The sequence below is a fragment of the Coloeus monedula genome, assembly GCF_965178545.1.
Source record: "Coloeus monedula genome assembly, chromosome: 13".
Taxonomy (NCBI): domain Eukaryota; kingdom Metazoa; phylum Chordata; class Aves; order Passeriformes; family Corvidae; genus Coloeus; species Coloeus monedula.
In genome coordinates, this window is record NC_138793.1 from 1,336,377 (window position 1) to 1,357,772 (window position 21,396).

Sequence of the window (21,396 nt, forward strand, 5' to 3'; positions counted from 1 at the left end):
ATTTTGTTTGTCTGCTTTGGTGTGGTTTGTTTGTTTGTTTGTTTGTTTGTTTTTTGTTATTCTTTCTGGCCAACTTCTCTCTTCCAGAAACTTACAAGTTGTTTCAGAAAAGGCTGTCAAGCCTGTTCAGCTGAGAGGGGCCCTCAGCCCTGGGTGTCCCTGGGTGCGGGGAGGGCTCCGAGCAGGGCCCGGGCTCTGCTCCGGGGCCCAGCAATGGCACCAGAGCCACGGGCAGGGCCTGAGCCCAGGGAGCTCCCCCTGCACAGGAGGCAGAACTTCTGCCCTGGGCAGGGCCCAGCCCTGAGCAGATTGGCCAGAGAGGCTGTGCAGTCTCCTCCCTGGGGATATTGCAGAGCCCCATGGACACACTGCTGTGCCCTGGGCTCTGGGATGGCCCTGCTGGAGCAGGGAGGTGGCACCAGAGGAGCCCCTGGGCCCCTCCTGCCTCACCCATCCTGGGGTTCTGTGAAAAATAAACCCTGACAGTTTTCCACTTGATTTCTCTCCTGAAATGCTCATCTACTGTGTCCTGAGCTCAAAGAATTGTCCCTCTCTGCTTTCTCTTTCAACCACATGACCTTGGAACCCTAATTCTATAAATGTAGAATGGAAAATTAGACATATGATTCTGCAACTAGTCCTGACTATGAAATAAATTTTAGTGTCCATTTTTCTAATACTGTGGCATTAAACTGAGTATTTCCATAAAAGCCACCGTCTCCAGTTTAGAGAGGCAGACGAGAGAAGTCTTAGGAAGATGTGTACTAGAATTTCCCTTCTTTCCTGCCTTCCTTCCTACTTTCTGTAAGGCAGCAGGAAATCCGTGTAACACAGAGTGTAGCTGATCCTCTACACTGTTACACGGCTCTCCACCTCCTCCAACAGAGGTTGAGAAGCAGCCACAGACCAGCCTCTTTTCTTGTAACAGAATATAGGTGTCTCTGTTACTTCTCTAACAGTAGCTTTACTTTGAGCTGAATTACAAATGCAAATTTTCAACAGTGGTGTCCCACAGACTTCATACAGTATATCCTGTCATTTACAGCAGAACTTTGCTTCATGATCTTTCAAGTAGTTCAGGACACGCTGGAAGCAATTACAGTAAAGCTCCCTGGGCACTCCAGTCTTCCTGGAAACTTTACAAAGTTTCCAGGACTCTAGTCTGGCTCCTGTTTAGGAACGTGCAGGTCCCTTCTGGAAAAATCTGGCTTCTTATTGCATTTCAAAGGCCTATTCTGAACAAAATACTTACTGAATCTTTGCAACATGATAACGTCCAGTTGCTGAAACAAAAGCTAAATCCCCTTTCCAGAGGTTGGTCTTTATTGTGGTGTTTTCTAGGGGGGCCTGAGGCAGTATCGTGGCCTCCAACAGAAGCCTTATTTGTGATTCTTACTTAAGGCACACAAATCAAGTGCAATCTCAAAATCATGAGGTGTTGGTGTGTTTTTACTCGTACTAAAAGGGTATTTTTTCAGGATTAATCCCACACTTTGGTCAAGATTTCATCAACAGTTGTGTTGCTTAGTGTTGGCTGCCAGGATGTGACTCTCAAGACTGTCAGCAGAGTAAAAAGGGAATCCCCGTGAAACACGAACCGATATTATCACCCCCAACTTCTGCAGTTCTCCGCATGTTCTCGACTGCTCCTGTGGGTCACCAGGATTTGCCCTTCAACGACCGGGCCCCTCAAACACCCCGAAACCCCCAATCACCAAAGCTGCTGTCACCTGCCCGGGGACAGCTCACGAGCTGCACCAGGGCCGGGGGTGTCGAGCGGAGACACGGGACTGCCCCGGCGGGGGAGCGCGGGGAGAAGCCGGGCCGGGCCGGGCCGGGCGACGGAGCGTGCCCCAGCACAGCCGAGCGGGGCGGGACCGGGCCGGGCCGGCAGAGCCGAGCGGGGCCGGGCAGAGCCGAGCCGGGCCGGGCAGAGCCGAGCGGGGCCGGGCAGAGCCGAGCGGGGCCGGGCAGAGCCGAGCCGGGCCGGGCAGAGCCGAGCCGGGCCGGGCAGAGCCGAGCCGGGCCGGGCAGAGCCGAGCGGGGCCGAAGCTCCGCGCTCCGCTCTCGCTGCCGCGCGCGGGACCCCAACACCACTCCGCGACTTTCCCGCCCCCCAACTCAGCGTCCCCTCTCGCGGCTCTCGCGAGAGCAGCCGCGCTCCCGGCATACACCTGGCGGGCCGGGCGGGGGGGGGCGCTGTGAGGGAAGATGAAGGCGGCGGCCATGTTGGGAGCCGCGGGGCGCGGGTCGTGTTGAGCGCTCCGCCGAGGGCTGTGCTGAGGGCTCAGCTGCGCGGGGAGCGGCGGCTCGGGGCGGCAGGAGGACAGCGCCTACTACGATTCAGGGTCGGGCTTGTTTGGTTGCTTGTGCCCGGCTTGAGGAGCCCTCGGCAGCGGCGAAGGGGTGTCCCTGACCGAGAAACAGCGCCATGAGCGGGGGGACGCCCTATATCGGGAGCAAGATCAGCCTTATCTCCAAGGCCGAGATCCGTTATGAGGGGATCCTGTACACCATCGACACGGAGAACTCCACGGTGGCGCTGGCCAAGGGTAAGGAGGAGCGGGCCCGGCGGCGCTCTGCGAGGGGCGGGAGGGGAGCGGGGCCGCGGGACGGGATCGAGCGAGGAGCTGGAGCCGCGGCGCTGTCCGGGCTCTGAGGAGGCCCGGCGGGCGGCCTGCAGCCTCTGGGGGCCCGGCCGAGCTCGATCAGAGCCCGCCTCGTCCCGCCGTTCTCCCGACAGGGCGGCTGCGGGGGAGGTGGAAGCGAGAGAGGGTCTGGCCGTGAGAGCGGCAGCGCGACAGCGCTGCGAGGCCCCGCTCCCCCCTGTTCCCGCTGCTCCGGGGAGGGACCCTCGCGGAAAGGAGCCAGGAGTAGGTACCGCGCCGGGGGCTGCTCAGAGGTGTTCCGGATAGAGTGCAAGTATGAAGCCTGTGGCGGTGGAAGCGGTCCAGAGCTAGTGCGTGAAAGGGAGTAGGAGGGGGAGGCTAGAAAGAGGTTTTCTTTGCATCGTAAGAATTCCAGACCTACAGGGTATAGGGCCATGTATGACTGGATTGCTCTGCATCCTAGGACGGCAGACAGCTCGGGTCTGAAGGGAATCCTGAGTGCTGGATTACTGACAAAAGCTGAACGCGAGCTGTTAATTTTGGAGGTATATGGAACAGTGTAGTTCGAAATGGTATGAGAATGCTATCCGCTAGAAGATATATATATATTTATTTATATATATTTATATATCTCGAGAGAGAGAGGTTTCTGCGTGAATGTATAAGAAAGTTAGAAAGACATGTTTACTGGGAAGAGAGTTGGGAAAAAAAGAGAATCTTTGAAACTGGGCGTCCGAAGGACTTCAGTGTTTCTCATGCATGATAATGCATTCTCAACGTAAAACATTAAGTCAGAACTTTTAATAACCTCTTTTTAAAAGATTCTGCAAAACTCGGCATTTTTTTTCCTTACACTTCTTGCATCTGTGAAGTCTTGCTAAGTAATCTAAATTCATATGTAAAAGCAGAGAGTCTATCCAGCCATTAGGTAAGAGGAAAAATTGCTGCTTGTGTAAATGAAATATTTGGAACAGAGAGGATTCGAGAGCTCGGTTCCTGGCTGCTACGAAAGGCTTAACGACGGTCTGTTCTGTTCTGCACAGCTGCAGTGGGTGCTGGTGGATACCATGAGTGTATTTGCTTTCACTGGCCTTTGTGGTAATTCTTGTTTGTGTGCTGTGACACTTTAAGGCCTTCCCTCCTCGAAACCAACCCCCTCCCTCCTCCCCTCCCCGCCCCCCGTTATTGTTTAAGAAATAGATTACTCTCTTTTGTAAATTCTGATACATGGGCTTTGAAACACCTTACAGTGGGTTTGGTCCCAGGCTTGCACAGTTTGTTTATGGGGCAGTTAGCTTTCATTATGTGAATTTTTACTTATTTCTGAAGTTGCTTTTAGGTTAAATTGCCTTGCAGAAGTTGCATTATCTACTTTGAAAGGACAGCTGGTTTTGGTTTATACAAGTGAAAGCTGGATACTGTGATTAAAAATAAATGTTCAGAAATTCCAGTTGCGTGCTGTGATTGTTAAGGTTTGTGCAAAAGCACATAGAAGAAGAATCCTATCCTTGAGGACCTTGTGATAGTCTTGTCCAAAATTAGACTGATTTAGTGCTGACTAAGCCAATTTTGCACGACTTCTCTCAAGAGTGGTTAAGTCATGTTGTGGTCTATCTGCCAAAGTGTACATATTTAAGACAGACCAAACTACAGTTACGAGTCTAATCTACTCTCTTCTCATAGCTCTCATCAGAAATGTAAATCTAAACCACCGAATTTGCTTTAATAAAACTTGGCTGAGTTAGCTGAAGAATGTGTGTTTTGTAATACAGTGTTATGATTCAGAAGAGAATAAACCAGTATTTCTAGGCCGCATGGAACCAAAAATCTTGAGATTAATCTAGAACTGATAACAACCATATTAGACTGCAGAGCGGTTCTCTGTGCTCATGAACAGAATGCTCCTCTCGAGAGTATTCAAGTTTCTGAAGGCTTAGGCCATTGAGTGTATATGACAGTGTATATGTGAGGTGGCAAGTGTGCTTAATTATTGGCCACGTCCGTATATGAAAGAAGCAGAACTTGTACTCTAGCTGTAAGTATGTTAATCAGGTAAAAGTTACCTCTTCTTCTTGTTCTGAGTCCAGAAGTCAAACGAGAACTGTTTAGTGTGAATCCTGACTACACATGTCAAATTTCTTGCCAGAAAGAGACAAAAAAACCCCCAAAAGACTTGATGCTTTCAGTTGCTCAGCTGTGTAGTCTGTGTGACATGACTGTTCCCTGAATTGAATGCAGGGCAGCTTATCATTATTCACATTCTAACTGAACTTACTGAAATGGTGACATAAAGTGGAAAATTAGAGGTAGAGTCTGTTCTTGAATAACTACAGATTTGCCCAACAATAGGATTTGTGTGGGCTAAACCAAAGTCAGAGATTAATCTCATGAAGTTGTATTTGTGGAATGCCTTCATTTGTCTTAAATTGTCTGGGGTTTCAGACTTTGGGTTGCCAGCACAGACTGTAGCCCTCCCTTACTGAGGGCAATCTGCTCTAGTTCTCTAATCAACATTTTGTTTACAATGTTGTGATCTTTTTACTAAGCAAAACTTGTGGTCTCTATCTCATGAATTAGAGAAAGATAGGAGCTGTTAAATATTGAGCATAAAATTTTTTACCTAAGCTGGAGTCTGATAAGGGGACATGATGCATCCTTTCACAAAGTGTCTAAGTATATAGTTATTTAAATAACAGGGAAAACACCCATCCATAGTGGATTCCAAATACTAAGCAAGCTATGCAAACATTTGAGGTTCTTAAATATTATTGGTGCCTATGTTTTCTTTGGATCAATAGCTTTTCAGAGACAGTGTCTGGAACCAAAAACCACTCACTCCTGTTGTGAAGCCTTAAAAATTAACTTGAAATGTCCTTCTAGTTCATGGTTCTAATTAATACTTACTTTTTTTAAAAAAATCATTATTAATTTTTAAAACTTCATTAAGCCCAAGCAATTTAAGAGGAGTTTGCAAGCCGTGGTTAGTTTTCTTGCTGGAAAACGATTGCTGCCCTACCTGGGGTATTTACAGAATAATCACAGTGCTTGATCTTAAATGTTGTGGCATTAAAAAGGAGATGTGATCTTTCATATTAGTAATACATAATGCTTTTCTATTTCAAGGCACCGATTTAGAGTTATTTTTAAGGCAGGTAAGCTGTGTAAGAATAGCCATGTTGAGTCAGAAAAAGCTTTGTTCCTTCAACAGCAGGGAATCCTTAGATATGTGAGTGTAAGAAACAAAAATAAATATTGTCTCTGCTATAATGCATCAGTTCTCACTTAGCAACTCTTGCACCACTGATAGTTGCATTTGGAACCATTATAATTGATAGATATTAATGAAACAGCTTTTGGTAGTTTTAAGAAGTAGTTAAACTTCTGGCGTTTTCAACCATCTGTGTTAGTGTTTGTCTGTGGTGTCACATCAAAACACATCAAAAGGAAAACTTCCTTTTTAGACTTCTACAGAACATTAGTTGCAGGTGAAAGACTCTGAAATGTAGACAAAGGAAAGTTAAGTTCTTGTGAAGATTTGAACTCATGCAAGGGTGGGAGCAGGAAAGGGAAGGGTTAAATTTTTATCAAGTTTTTATGAATGTATTTTTTTTAGTCAGTTAAGTAACAGGCTCCTTGCCTGTCTTGAGGGTTAGGACCTGTGTGCCAAACCAAACTTGTGCATAGTATGTCACAGCAGAAAAATTCCTCTTGTCAAAGCCCACTCCTGGCTACTGCCCTCATCTGTCTCCCTGCAAAGTCACCACTCCTGTGAGTAAGGCTGAATTAATTGTTCTGGAGAAATGAGCCTGGTATGAGCTCGGTGTGGTGTGCAGGCATCAAAGCATGTTTGCAGTGAAAGGGTTGTGATGTTTGGAGAGAGGTGGTAATTGAAATGACTTGTTCACTTGTGGTGGTCTCATTTTAGTCGTCATGCTCCTCCTGGGTGCTTTAGGAGCAGGGAAGAGCTGGTTTCTGTGTACGTTTGCTCCTCAGGGAGTGAGGAGAGAGTGTCAGTGCTGTGCACACAGACTGAACTACCTGTTTGCAGTAATTCACGTTGTAGGGGAACAGAGTCCTCTTGCTAGCAGAGTAAATAGCTTCACTTCTGATTAACATTCTGCTTAAATTCCCTGTGCTAACGAGTAATCATATCTATTAACTCACAGGGAAAGTTGCAATGTTGCCATTGAATGCCATAGTAGTATAATATGGTAATACACATTAAAATATCATATAGTAGTAATATCACAGTCAAAATTCGTACAAAAATTTGCTCACAGCACTTTAATATCAAATTAGTGGAACTACTTGGGCACAAGTGTGTACATGGATAGGCTCAACAGAGTTAGTTATTTTAGCTAGGTATTTAATTGTGTGTATTTACACTAACAAAAAATAAGTTTGCTTTTAACATGTACTGCTTGTCCTTTTGTTTGCAAATCCTTAATCCAGTTTAGTTCTTTCAAAAACAAAAGAAAAAACCAATCCTGAAATGAACAAGGTAAGATTGACTAGATTTACCACAGTTGTAAGATTGTCTTTCATGTGCTTATTTTCATCTCTTTTCACTCTTCAGTGTTTTGCTGTATATGCACTTTGTTCTGGAGGAAGGAGGTAGTCTGAGGAAATTGCCCAAGAGACAGAGCTGGATAGAGCTCTGAGCCTGCTGCTGCTCCAATACCTTGTGCTTTTGATACTCTGGCAACTTAGTATTTCTGTAAGGAAAGCAGAAACTGTAAAGATAGGTATGCCTTTGTAAAATACAAAAAGTAACTTTCAACTCCTTATCTTAACACTACGCTGAGGGACCTGGCTGGGGTGGACACATTAAGTAGCCCTTCCTACAGTCACCGCACATGCAGTTCTGGTTCCTGCTTTAAAAGGAAATTGGACTGGGGGTGGTTATTTTGGTTGCTTGTGGTGTGAGGGTGGGTCTGAACTGCAAATCAGGGGAGTTTGTTTACTCCTCTCCAGCAGAGCAAATCTGGATGAAATTGTGTTTATATTTTGCAGAAGGTTGTGATAAAACCAGTTTGATTTGGGGCAAGGGAGAAGTAAAGTAAAAGAGTCAAACTTTCAGTAGCAAATCTTGATGTGTTTTATTGCTAAATCATTGGCAACCATAACAGTGTCTTGAGCTAGCTGCATAGACAGTCAATCTCTTAAAGATGAATTCTAAATTGTGGCATTGAAAATACTTCCTTTTGATGTTATGGTAATTTCATGGTGTGGAGAAAGACGTTTTTTAACATACACTGAAATCCCTTTACTTCTTTCAGCATCTCAGTAGATGAAAGTTTGGTGGCTCACTTTTTTTTCTCGGATTGGTTTAGAATGGAGAACGGTAATTGCCAGGTGTTAGAACTGTTCCTATATGTGTCAGGTACATTAGTATTAATGTTAAAATACTTACCTGCACAATGTAGCTTTGACTTAAGAGAAATACTTTCAAAGCATATTTCTTCCATAGTTGATCAGATTTTTGCTTCCATGTAAAGGCAAGATGCAGCCCTCTAACTTACTACTCTTTTTCTGTGGTGTTGCTACAGAGTAGTTTCTTCACTTTAGCTAGAAAGTAAAATCCTTTGGTAACTTACTGATCATACTCTGGCCATTTTTGTGCACCTTCATAGACAAAATGTCTACTAAAGAAACCATTTCAATGTGGGACAGAGAGAAGCAATACAAAATCAACTGTGGTTTTACTTACCAAGACAGCAGGTCAAATGATGGAATGAAAGTCCAAGATAATTTATTAGTTATCTGATAAATAGAATATAAGATGGCCAGAAAGTGAGGCTAGATCTGCGGTCAAGATACTGAAATAGAAAAGCCTGGTGAATAAAAAGCATTTGAATGAATTACAAGAATGCACATGACCAATTGATAATGTTATTAAGCTACTGTGCGTTACTTTAATTTCTGTGAATTCTTAAGCTTCAGACACTTTTTTTCTGTAGAGGAAAAGGAGACAGATTCTTCTTCTAACAAGGACTGACATTAACTAAACAGTGTGTGCCTTTTTACATTGCTCACACTTTGTAGTACCATTCAGCACAGACTTTCAGATGCACAGAAACAGAAAAGATAATGAAAGTCAGCTCACTAGATGATACATGTACAAAATAATTGTAACCACTTAATGTTATTTTTCTTTGTAGCGTGGACATGATCTCTTTACCGCTGAATTATGCTTCTTGAAAAGATTTTAATACCTGACTGTTAAGCTCTGTTTATGCAGTATTAAAAGACGCAACAGTGATGGAAGATGGCTGGTGCAGCCTGAGAAATGACTCAGTATCACTTTATACATCTCTACAGGAAACTCTGCTTTTCTTGACTAATGATTCTATGGCTGCAAATAAGTGCCTAATGATGTCTCCAAAATGTTGATGCATCTGAAAATGGAGGGAAATCTAATTCTGGTAAATTAAAGCAAAATACAGATTTTTCTCAGCATGACCTTAACTTGCAAAGCAAACAAGCACCTTCTAAGAGGCTGGAGCAAAAGCAGTCATGAGGGATTGTTAGAGCTGCCACAAGTCAATGAGATTGTGATTGAATGTGACTGTCATGATTTTGGGGGTTTGGTTTTTTTCCCCTCTCTGGTTTCAATCCATTGTTTAGTTTTTGCTTACAAAACTAGCCCTTTTAGACAAATCTCTTCTTCAGTTATTCATTTGTTTCACTTGATATTCACTCCAGGCTGGCAGTCTAAAGGTGGGGAAAAGTTTCTGAGAGGGCACTGACAGCAAGGTGATGGTATCCATGTACAGTGGTAGTGATTATATGTAGTGCAAAAGGAAGAGCTTGATAAGCTTCATTGCTGTGCAGTCAGAAAGCTGTTGGAATTCATGCAAGTAATTCAATGTCTTGGTATGGTGCACACTAGGAAGATAGTAAGGCCCCAGTGAGTTTGCTTAATTTGACAGAGATCATATGACATCATATGAACCTTACACCAGCAAGAAGAATCCATTTTGCTTGGTGAAAATTGTATATATATACACCACAGAATTCCTGCTGTTTTATTAAATCTTAAATCTATTAAGAAATTCACGTTTGATAATTTTTAATACTCTAGATTCTAGTAGTATTAGCATATTTTTTCCTGTTTTGCAAGTACAGAATGTGAAATATGTAAACTCATGTATTCTTTGATTCATAGAATTGACTTGGCAGCCAAAAAAACCTGCATTGCTGCTTCCCCTTACCCTCACAAAACAATTGAAAATATTCAACATGCAATTGATAGCATAAGTGATGTCTCAGTCTTTCAGCTTGGTTTTTAACTCAGATTTTTAAGATAAAATTACTTGTTTGTCTGAGGAGAGTTGATAATGATAAAGAATATGGTGCCTATTTAATAAGGGTTTTTTTCTCAATGAAATTTTATTCTCTTTATTTAAAGCTGTTGGTCTCTGCAGTATATTGAAACCCTTTTGTTGAATGTGGGATGTTTCATTCTTTTTCTGCCTTCCCAACTTTGCAGTTCGCTCCTTTGGTACAGAAGACAGACCAACGGATAGACCCATCCCACCTCGCGATGAAGTCTTCGAGTATATTATATTCCGTGGCAGTGACATTAAAGACCTGACTGTCTGTGAGCCACCAAAACCTCAGTGCTCCTTGCCACAGGACCCTGCTATTGTTCAGGTAAGTCAAAACGGAGTTTTAAATAATTGTTGCTGAAGAGGTAACTTGCTAGCTTAAGTACTCTCTAGCTGAGTATTTAAAAATTAAAATGTTTATCACTGTAAAGTTCACAATCCAATGTAAAGAACTCTGGAAGAATTTTCTCCCTTCACAGTCTTTAACTGTGAAAATGAAAGTTGAAATCTAACTCTAGCACAGTGCACTACAAACCAAAGCTGCTGTTTTTTCAGAAACAACTAATGGTGTTTTGTAGGTCTTGATGCCTTTTTTGAAAGGGACTTGCCTTAGGAGGACAGATAGTTCTTGGGAAGATTAGACTTGGTATAAATCAAACAGAATAGATGCTGAAATATCTCCAGATCATTAGTGGGTTTTTTTTTGCTTGTTTGTTTTATTTTTGTTCTAATGTTCAACATTTTTTGCTGACTTTGACTTTAAAGTGTTTCAGCTAGCTATGTGTTTTTAAATAGTCTTCATACTATAAGGCATTTATTCAAAAAGCGAATACTTGGTTTCTGAAGGGACAGCAGCTTAAACTTGAAGCCTTCAGATTTAGTTAGTCTGTCATTTTGTAGTAAATGGACTGACAGAAATAGTTTTCTCAGAAATTTGTTGCCTTTTCAGTTGTGCTTATGGGATATCTTAAAACCATCCCTGAGAGCAAGAGAAAAACTCTTGCTTCAAATGGAGATTGACAATTCCATGTAATATGATTCTACTGCTTTATCTATTCTGTAGGAGAAAATTCTTGATACCTCATTATGAGGTGTCCTTGCAATTCTCCAAGGACTTTTATTAAACTTGGTGCAACTCCTTCTGTCAGTTATAGTCAAGAGTGGTGAAGTTGCATCACTGTGAATCCCAATAACAGTGATAACCTCAGCGTCCTCCAGTATGTTTGGGTGTCTTATTGTACCTGTGGGGTTTGAAACTTCAAGGAAAAGGGACATTTTCCAGATTTACCAGCAAAGCTTGTGTGTGTGTTTGACAAGAGAGTCCAGTGTCTGAGGTTGTAGGGAAAAGATTGCAAAATTTTGTGGTACTGTTTCTACAGGTCTGTGATGGTGGAAGGGTAAAAGTGCTTTCTAAGCTGTACATACTTGTGAAAATGTTTATTTTAGAGTTTCTATATTTCTTGCCAACAGAACTATTTCCTAATTTTTTGTAAATACAGTTTTTGCTAGTGTGTTGTGTGTTTTGTCTTCAGTCTTCACTAGGATCTTCGACTACATCTTCATTCCAGTCTGTGGGGTCCTATGGTCCTTTTGGCAGGATGCCTGCGTACAGTCAGTTCAGCCCGAGCCCACTGGTGGGGCAGCAGTTCGGTGCTGTTGGAGTTGGTAGGTTCACTCTGATTATCCAGTGTTTTCCTGTGAGTGAAGCTGTGTGTGCACAGACAGTAATCACTGCTTAGAATTTCATCAGTGTCTTATCCTAAGGCAGATTCAAAGTCTTCCTTCTCTGTTAGTCCTGCAGTTCAGCTCCAAAGTAGAGAGTTTTTCATAGTCTTTGCATCTTAAATCAAACTAATTATGATTGAGAACTAAACACCGATCACAGAGGGACCACTGTTCATTATATTTCACAAGTGGTAGAGGCAGCCCCTCCAGGGAAGCCCCATAGCTGTACTGTTGGGCTGACCAGATGCTGTGTGCATTAACTAAGGATTTGGATTATTCAGCAGCTATGTGCCAGCACAGTCCTCCAGCTGTTCGTGGGGAGTTGGCTAGGTGGGAAATACATGCTTGAAGTATTTGTGAGTTGCATGGGCTAGTTGCTCCTTTATACTCCACGTTCTCTCTGAGATTCACCAACCAGCTTTCCTTCCTCCCTGAGAGTTTATTTCACAGTTTAGTTTTTTCATGGGAACTTACGGTCTCGTAACTGTTATGGCAGCGGTGTTACTCTTGGTACTGAAAATATTAGCCATGCAAAAAGAAGGCTGTAGAATTGGCTGTAATTTGATATCAATTAATAAGATGTGGCAGTCATATTTTTGCTGAAAGGATCTTGAATGGAAGTATATACCAGTAACATGTATGGCTCCATAAGATGACTGTGTTTTGTTAATACTTGTGATACTGAAGTTGGAAGTGGTCTTATGTTTTTCGTTTTAGATTAAAAGATAGAGATATTAGTCTTACCAACTTACGTGCATACATATGTTAGTTCAGACTAAAAGTGTATGGGAAGGGCAGACTTATGTGTACTCTAGAATAACTGCCTAATAAAGCTTTGCTAATCATTTAGTGCTAGTTCAAAAAAAAAAAAAAAAAGTCTAAACAAGATTTTACAACTATATTATTTCTTTTAAAGCAGGAGGTTCTTTAACATCTTTTGGAACAGACTCGTCGGCCAGTGCTAGCATGTCCCAAAGCACTGCAGTTGGGTCTGCATTTACAGCAGATGCAAGATCACTAAAAACACAGATGTCTCAAGGTAAAATCTTTTTTAGTAACTTTGATCTTTTTTTGACCAGTTGTGTGTCCCTGTGACTTTGATGGTCAGCAGAAATGCCAACGAAACAGCTGAATTCTCTCATGAAAACACTTGGTATTAAACCCAGGAAACGCTGAGAGGCTTTGTGTTTGCTCTTTAAATGTGTTTTCTCTACATCTTGTAGTGCTGCAGGTAGTAACACATTTGTTGTTACCCTTAAAGCATCTGTACTGAGAAGTAGGACTTTAATTAAGTGAAATAATGTTAGCAAATAGGTGCATGTGGAAATTTAGTATTTAGTTTTATTGATAACATGACAGAACTGAAGATACTTCATGCTGATTGAAATGTGAAGTCCTTCAGCTTACAATTTTAGAATCTTTATTCCTAACTGTAGTGTCTCTGTTCATGTATAGTTACATAGATGATATTAACAGCAGACCTGATTTCCTGTACAGATGGTGATACGACTTTTAAGTCACCTTAATGGTAACAGGAAGTGTATGGATAGTTTATGTAATACTAGAAAAAAGGAGATTCTGGATGAATTTGAATGGCAACGAAAAAAGAAATTAAACATTTGAGCACCTTCACCCTCATCCTTCATGCAAATGTTGTTAACGTTGCTCCTTAAAAACCCAAACCCCATTATTTCTTGCTCTTGCGCTCTTCGTTGCTGGAAAAGTGTGTGCCGCGATACATTCCTAATGCTATTTTTAAAGTATGCAGTCATGTTAAAAGGCAAAACACTTAAAGCAAACAGATTTTTTCCCTAAATTCCAGTTGAGATTTTTGTACCCATTAGGAATGTTTGTAGGACAAGTTGGGTGGGTTGCCAGAAATAGGTTCTACTTTGTTGGATTAATTCAAGGGGGGAAAAGTATGCTGATAAATTATCTGTTGAAATAGTAGTTTGGTTTTCTGTAGTTAAAACCTGTATGATTCGTGGACATGGATGGATATGTATGATGTATGCTCCAGGTGAGCATACATTCTGCCACATTTCCTTTGGGACACCAACAGGTTTTTTTTCTGTTTGTTTGCTTTTAAAAATATTTTTCATCTTTGTAGGTTGAAGTGTGGTATGGTTGGATTTATTGTTTTGTTTCGTTTAGTTTATGGTTTTTTGTGGTTTTGGTTTATGTTTGGTTTTCCTTTTGTTAGTTTTGTCACGGGATAGAACCTTATTCTTCTACTTATTGGGACTTGAGTCTTATTCTAATTTCTTAGTAGATTTACCTATTTGATGTTGTAAACTTGTCTGGCTGGATCAGTGGCTCTGTTCTGAACATGCTTCTGCCTCCAGCCACTGGGTGAGCAGTGCTGTGTGGCGCAGCTTCCACAGCTCCTTCCCTGCAGGGAGCCTGGCCCCAGCCACTGCTGTTCCCTGCATGGGCAGGGATCCTGCAGCAGTACCTGAACAGCATCACAACTGCCTTTGGGAGCATCCTCTTCCCAATTGGCATCCCAGGGAGGCAGAAGGAGCATTTTTACCTCAAATCAATGCAAAACTTTCATTCCACAGCTAAATGCACATCATTAGTGGGTTAGTGGGGATTGGGTGTCCTTCCCATTTTTTTCTTTGAGATGGGGGGAAGGGGTGTTGCTAAATATCCTTCATTCTGAATCAGTGGATCTGATGGTGCAGAGTTTTTTTTTTTTTTTTTTTGGACACAGCTGTCTTGACTGCTAAGGCAGATAAACCTGTCAGTCTAGATTGGTTGAGAGCAGTAACTCACCTTTGTAGATGAGAAATAATGAGAAATAACCCTTTGGGCTTTGGTTTTGTTTTATTTTTTCCCCAGGTCGTTCAAGCCCTCCGATGGACCATTTGAGAAGGAGCCCCACCATGGAACAAGCTGTACAAACAGCTTCAGCCCACCTGCCCACTCCAGCACCAGTTGGGAGGAGGAGTCCTGTACAAACCAGACCTTTGGTGTCTGCAAACCAAAAATCCTTAGAGAACCAAGAACACAGACGAGGTAGCTTTGCATAATTTTCGTACAGCTTATTTCTTTCCATACACATACAGAGTGCTCTTTTAAAGGGTAATACATAGGAATTTTCCTGCTGTCTGTTACTGGTAGGCTTGCCAGCAGAGACCTGGATTAGATACATGTTTCTTTTTAAATTTAAACATATATTCTAAATTACTTTTTTTTCTTTTATGATTTAAACATGTAGTTTACATTTACAGGTTTGGATTTTTTTAAAAATCTGAACTGTCTATACAAAAGTATGATCAAAAATACCTAATTGGATAAACAAATCATGTTTTTATTTCCAACTTTAGCTGAAGCACACAAGGTTTCAAGATCAGAAAATGAACTCAGAAATGAAAACAAACGACAAATTGGTAAATCATGTTTTGAGAAATAGCTATCATTGCTTTCAGACCAATAAGTTTTTTTAAAATTTGCTAAAATACATAAATTCTTTCACACTTTGCTTCTAGAGGGTAACAACTTTGCATTGAGCCAGAAGAATACAAGCAAATGAAGACAACATTAAAGAGAAAAACCTCTTCTTGTTGCTTTATATTAAGCAATCAATTTAAATAAAAATGTAAATGAAGGAGTATTCAGGGATTTATAAACATAATAGCATGAAATAAAAGCCTTTCTAAAAAAACATTTGACTGAAAAGACATTAATATTCTAACTCTTCTTTCAAAAGTTTTTAATGACTTCTAGAGAGTCTTTTAACACACAAATTTATTACTATTATGCTTTGTGTGTCACTGCCATTGTTACTGTGAATTTACGAATTTCAAGCTGCTCTGATGGGACTTTAAACAACATGCATTCTCTTCCTGCACTTCTGAAGTCCCTACCTGTTACCCCAGGAATTAGAAAGTGAACCAAAAAAAACAAACACCCTCCACCACCCTCAGAGAAAAGCGAATCCACAAAGCAAAACCAGACGGAATTTCCCTCTTTTCAGTTCCAGGTGCACCTGCAGCACGGAGAGGCCGTGGAGGTCACAGAGGGGGCCGAGGAAGATTTGGTATTAGGAGGGATGGTCCGATGAAGTTTGAGAAGGACTTTGACTTTGAAAGTGCAAATGCGCAATTCAACAAGGAGGAAATTGATAGAGAATTTCATAATAAACTTAAATTAAAAGGTAAACCAATTTTTGCTTTAGACTTGAGCATGGAAAAACTGTATCTTGCTGTGTTGAGCCTACCTTGGAGAACTACTCTTAAAAAGCGTATAGTATTAAGTCTTGTTTGGAGTCATTAAAAAATAAATTTAAAAACCAATTAATAAGTAAACTGGGATCATATGTGAATTAAATACTTGGGCCAGTGTTGGAGTATTTAACGAATTTTAACTAGCAAATATCATCTGTCAAGTGCCAACCAGTCTCTGTTAAAAATGCAGAGTACTTGACCAGAAGTCCCAATAATGTTTGTTACTTTAAAGTTCTGGAAAGGATGCAATAAAAGAAAATCCATGTTTTAGGTTTTCAATTATTAGACCAAAATTATAATGTCAATTATAGACCAAAAGCAAAGGAGTTTGGGATCAGAACTTCACTGTAGTATGCAGGAGAGTTTGTTTGAAAGTTTCTAGCATTTCCTTGCTTTTATCCTTTTCCAAAGGAACACAGGAGTAGTTAGAAACCGTGCTGCCAGCACTTGTTTTCTAGCAGGCTTCTGTTTTGATTACCTCATTCTCTTGTGACCAGCCACCTGTTTGTTACACTGCTGCTACTATTTTTGGACAAAATTGTTGCAGGTTAATATAGCGAGTTCCCTATTTCAGTGAATGATTGGCTGAAAGGTGGGAAACAAAAGGTAGGAATAAATGGTCAGATTTCAGTGTAGAGTAAAAACACCAGTTGAGTACCGTAAGATCTGTCCTGTGATGCTTGCCTGTTTTTCTGGATAATTTTTCAAGGAGCTGATGGTTTGCTGTTGATACTGTTTTTTTCCGAATAGTAAAGGGAAAGCTAACCATAAACAGCTATAGAAATGTTTGTGAGTGTGGTAATTCTTGTGTGTGGTGTGGAAAGGTTGAGCTGGTTATCTGAAGTTTATGCACAGGATCATGAGATTTAAACTGTAAACATTTAGAAATGAGGTTTGAAAATAGTAATAGCTGCTGGTGTTGAACTGGCAGCTTTGTTTTCAGTACTACTGTTTCAAAACAGTAAGTTGAACTTGAGGCATTATTAGGAAATAAATAGATCATAAAGTCAGGTTGCTGGCCCTACATCTCAAAGGAGATAACAGCAAAGCCAGAAGACAAAGGAGAAGGACAATGGGGATGAGCAAAACCATGGGATGGCTTTTAGGAGGATTGACTGAATGAGGCTCTTAAGCCCGGGAAGGAGGTAGCTAAGAGGGGAAAAAGTAGATGGCTATCACATCCATTCTGCCACAGGGTTTTTTGTTAACAAAACCCACAGGAAGCATAGAAACCTCCAGACAGAAGCAGCGACACATCCTAATTTACATGTCAAATTATTTGACTTCCACATTAAATTAATTTTTGTAGCATTCAATATAGTTTGTCTCTGACTGGGAATAAGTTAACAGTGCTGCCTTTTTTAGGCTTCTGTTTACTTTTTATTTTCCAGAAGATAAACTTGAGAAACCAGAGAAGCCTGTAAATGGAGAAGACAAGGGTGACTCAGGTGTTGATACCCAAAACAGCGAAGGGAATGCCGATGAGGAGGATCCACTTGGACCCAATTGCTATTATGACAAAACCAAATCCTTCTTTGATAACATTTCCTGTGATGACAATAGGTATGGCCTGCAAGGAGAAGCGTGTTAGTCTGATTAATGCATGTTTATATCATAAGGTGCTGTCAGTGTTACTCATTACAATCAACTCTGAATCAAAGGTGATTAGAGCTTACCTCCACATGCAGCAGGCAAAAATAAAACAAGGATACGAAGCACAAAATTTCTTTGTGGGCAAGTGCAATATGTTCATAGGAAGCTATCTTAAGATGCTGTAGAGCCTTGCTTTTAGAACTTAATGCACAGGCCCTAGAATCTCCTTTTCAGATTTACTAAAGTGTGTGGGGGGGTTTGTTTGTTTTGCTTTGCTCCTAAATTAACACTTCAGTTAAATCAATTATGACCCTGCTTTGGTAATGGTTTCTAAGCAGATTATATAACTGTCTCGGCCAGTAGTGTTGTTCAAATGGGCAGATAGCGTTTCAGGAAAATTAAAGCTTATCTTTTGCTGCTGCCTTTTTATTAGACACGATGATGTGGATTGCTGACCTATTTTGACTTGCGGGAGGGGGAGGGGGAGTTGTTTGTTGTACTCGCAGCCAGATAAAATAACATCTGTAACTGTGAACTGTTTCTTGCTTTAAGTGATGCTGTGTGCAGAGAATACTGAGTGTGCTCTTCAATATGGCAAACTCTTAGAGCATTATTAATATCTAATTAATGACTCTGTAACATGTTCCTTCTTGATGAGCCCAGTCAACAGTGGCAGACACCTAGGTTCTTGCAGAAGGAATACTGTGGAGATTTACAATATGGTTAATGTATCATTTTTCATCTCATGGGCTTTCTGGCGCCTCTCTCTTCCTTCCCAAGTGTTTCACAGCAATCCCTGTTCATTCTGTGCGGCAGGGAGCGGAGACCCACCTGGGCCGAGGAGCGGCGGCTGAACGCCGAGACCTTCGGCATCCCCCTGCGCCCCAACCGCGGCCGCAGCGGCTACAGGGGCAGGGGCATCATCGGCTTCCGAGGGGGCAGAGGACGGGGGGGCGGCAGAGGCGGCTTCACCGCCCCCCGTGGCTTCCGCGGTGGCTTCAGAGGAGGCCGTGGAGGCAGGGAGTTCGCTGACTTTGAATATAGGGTAAAGCATGCTTCATGTTACTGTGACCCAGTGTGCTGTTCTTAGAAAGGAGTGGTTACAAATCTCTTGCTTTTAGATCTGATGTGATGTTGAACTAGAATTTCTTGAATAGTATTTTGCAGGGGCTGGGAGCTACTTTACTGAAAGTCCATTAATGCTGAGATTTTAGTTATGTAGCATCAATTTACTATCAACAGCAACCAAAAATAAAGGTTGCCTTTTGTCACATGCCCTGAGTAGCTACTCGATAGCTGATACTAGGGAGTAAAAGAAAAAGAAGGGGAAAAAAAGTGTTAGAAATGTAAATTGAAAGCACTTTTCTAAGCAATATTGTACAATGTAAAGAAGGAGAGGGAATAATTTAACTTGCTTCCAGTGTGCAACAAACTTTTGAATTCTTTGCGAATTGGTTGGCACAAAGCCTGTAGACTGCTGTACTGGTTAGGATCAGTAACAAAGACAGCTGTCCAGATTGGTTCAGGTAAACTAGGCTTTTAGAGTTCTGACTGGGACAGAACAACAACTTCTAGTAGTTTACTACATGAGCAGTTAAGAGTTTTGCAAACAAGAGTCTCTGATTTCTGATAGAAGTTTTAATTTTTTTTAATTAAAAAGGGGTTTCATCACAGCAGACTTCTCTCTGTTGTGAGACAGATACCTCAGCTGTTCCTTGATTAGTTTGCAACAGTTAGTCCTGTGATCTAAAGAAACTTTGGGTAGCTGAACATGAATGGAAATGAGGGATTGCAGGTTAGCAATTTGAATTCCTGAACAAAAATTTTGCTGCCTTTCAGACGAGTAGGAGGTAGTGTAAGGGCTGAGCATTTGTGCTGCGCTTGTAGTCGGAGTGACGAGCTGCTCCACTTAGTGCCAGGCTGAGCGGGTTTGGCCGACGCCAACCTGATCACCTTGGGAGGTCTCCTTTCTGCTGCAGGACATGGGCAATAGCCAGCACAGTACAACTGCTCCCAGGGCTGTTGCCCAGATTAGTCAGTAGGATTTGTTTTGCAACATGAATTTTAACATTGTACTTTTGTTCCCTCTAGAAAGACAACAAAGTTGCTGCGTAGTCTACAAGAAAGCTGAAACCAGGTGAACGTCTAGATCTTCGTGAATCAGAGAGTTAGTTTTGATCTCTGCAAAGAATGAAGTTAATTTGCTGTATACTTGTCACCAGCACTGGGATTTAACTATTTAATTTCAAAGGGGTGTAATGCAGTTACTTTTGAGAAATGGCCATCTTTGAAGACAGTGAGCATTAAATATATTTGAGACAGAAGGATAAGTAATTTCTTATGTATAGTTAATTATAAGCAGTACTTCGATGGAGTTTAAGTATTTTTTCATCACTGAAAGGATTTTTCTTATTACTAAACTGTATTTGATAGTTGCTTCAAGTTGTAAGGACAATTGTATGCAGAAGGCCGTCGATACTGTGAGTGTTTTGACCCACCGAAGGTTGTTTTTTGGAAATCCTGTAAAATCCCTTTTGAGGTAGTTGTTCTTGTATCAACTAGGGTGCTGGACAGTAGAAAACTTGCTTTGTCAGTCAGATATGTACACACAGTAAATACTGTTTCTTAGGCAAAGGAAAGTTTTTATATAGTTGTAAAATTCCATTATATCCCATTGCCAAAGAAACATTACAAACTTTGTATAGCTGTATAAAAAGCAACTAATTTTTTAAAGAATAAACATTTTTAAGTCGGTAAACATACTGTTATTGCAGAAGTTGATATGCTGAAGATCACTGAATTAGTTGGGGTTTTTTTCTTTAGCAGCTTTTCAAGCTTAAATGTTTGATTTTATATTTGGACTATAATGAAGATATTCTTCCATTACACAAAACTGGATACACGCTTCACTGCTCTTGCAAGAATTTGATTTTGTAGTTTCTGGCATATCACAGGATTTGACCAAATTAAGGTGATATTTTCAGAAAAAAGCAAAGGAATTTTCATATGTCAAGATTTACAATTAATTTTACTTAGTGAGAAATATTAACTTTTTTTAATAATGGACCAGGCACATGAGTTGGTGATTCTCCTGGAATGCCTGGGATGCAGGTCTGTGTCCATTTGTCAATTCTTGAAACGTTAACTTTGTTGTAATACCTGTAGACATGAGCAATTCAAAGAATTCTTAGTGTTTGAAGTTGTTTGCATTTTGATAGACCGTAGCTTGGAGACATTGAGACTCTGGTTCTAAGACCACAAAGTCACAAATGACAGTACGGACTTTTTGCCAATTCTGGATAACTAGTTGCAACTTTCTGATATGCTGAAATAGAAACCTGGTCATTTGTGTCTGTGTATGTATGTGAAGGCCACAGGAATAAAGGGATCCAAAGATTACATCACTTTGATCTAATTTGCTGATTTATTTTTTTTACTTAAAAATGTTCAGTGGTGATAAAGACGTGAAAAACTGCACTGTTGAAAAATTGGAATATTTAAAAGTGGTTGATAGAATCTTAATTTTATAACTTTTGTATAGCACTACAAGGAAGTATTTTGTAATTGGTTTCCTTATTAAGGTCAAGTATTTGACAGCTGTAGAAGTTAGATAATATTGTTTAGTAATGTTTTTGCATGTTTAACAACTGCCTTTTGGGATCCACAAGTCATGATTCTGAACACCTGTTGAGATTTTTGACCGTAGAGGCAAGTGCTGTCCTGTTGCAATAACTCTTTACTGTCTGAGGTGTTCCAGCTGTAAATACCTGGGCCGGGAGCCGCGGGCGGAGGCCAACCCTGCGTCGCCCCGCCCCGCCCGCCCAGGCTTTCTGTTTTTTTTATTTTAAACCAGAATAAACTGCTCAGTTAAATCGGCACGCCGGCGGTGGTTTCTTGCGGCGCGGG

At 41.2% G+C, this 21,396-nt stretch overlaps 1 protein-coding gene across 3 annotated transcripts; it reads left to right on the forward strand.

Annotated features, from left to right (window-relative positions):
• The first annotated feature begins 2,205 nt into the window (after positions 1–2,205).
• LSM14A (LSM14A mRNA processing body assembly factor) lies at positions 2,206–21,366 on the forward strand. 3 transcript variants are annotated; one of them, XM_082290092.1, is made up of 10 exons: positions 2,206–2,552; positions 10,102–10,265; positions 11,473–11,605; positions 12,582–12,704; positions 14,510–14,686; positions 14,998–15,060; positions 15,648–15,827; positions 17,289–17,460; positions 18,307–18,535; positions 19,582–21,366. In XM_082290092.1, exons 1-10 carry the CDS (start codon positions 2,432–2,434, stop codon positions 19,603–19,605), a joined length of 1,386 nt encoding a protein of 461 aa, XP_082146218.1. In that variant the 5' UTR covers positions 2,206–2,431; the 3' UTR covers positions 19,606–21,366. The 3 variants fall into 3 exon arrangements, with proteins under 3 accessions (XP_082146218.1, XP_082146219.1, XP_082146220.1); XM_082290093.1 differs by having other exon boundaries at positions 12,585–12,704; XM_082290094.1 differs by lacking the exon at positions 14,998–15,060.
• Positions 21,367–21,396: the final 30 nt, after the last annotated feature.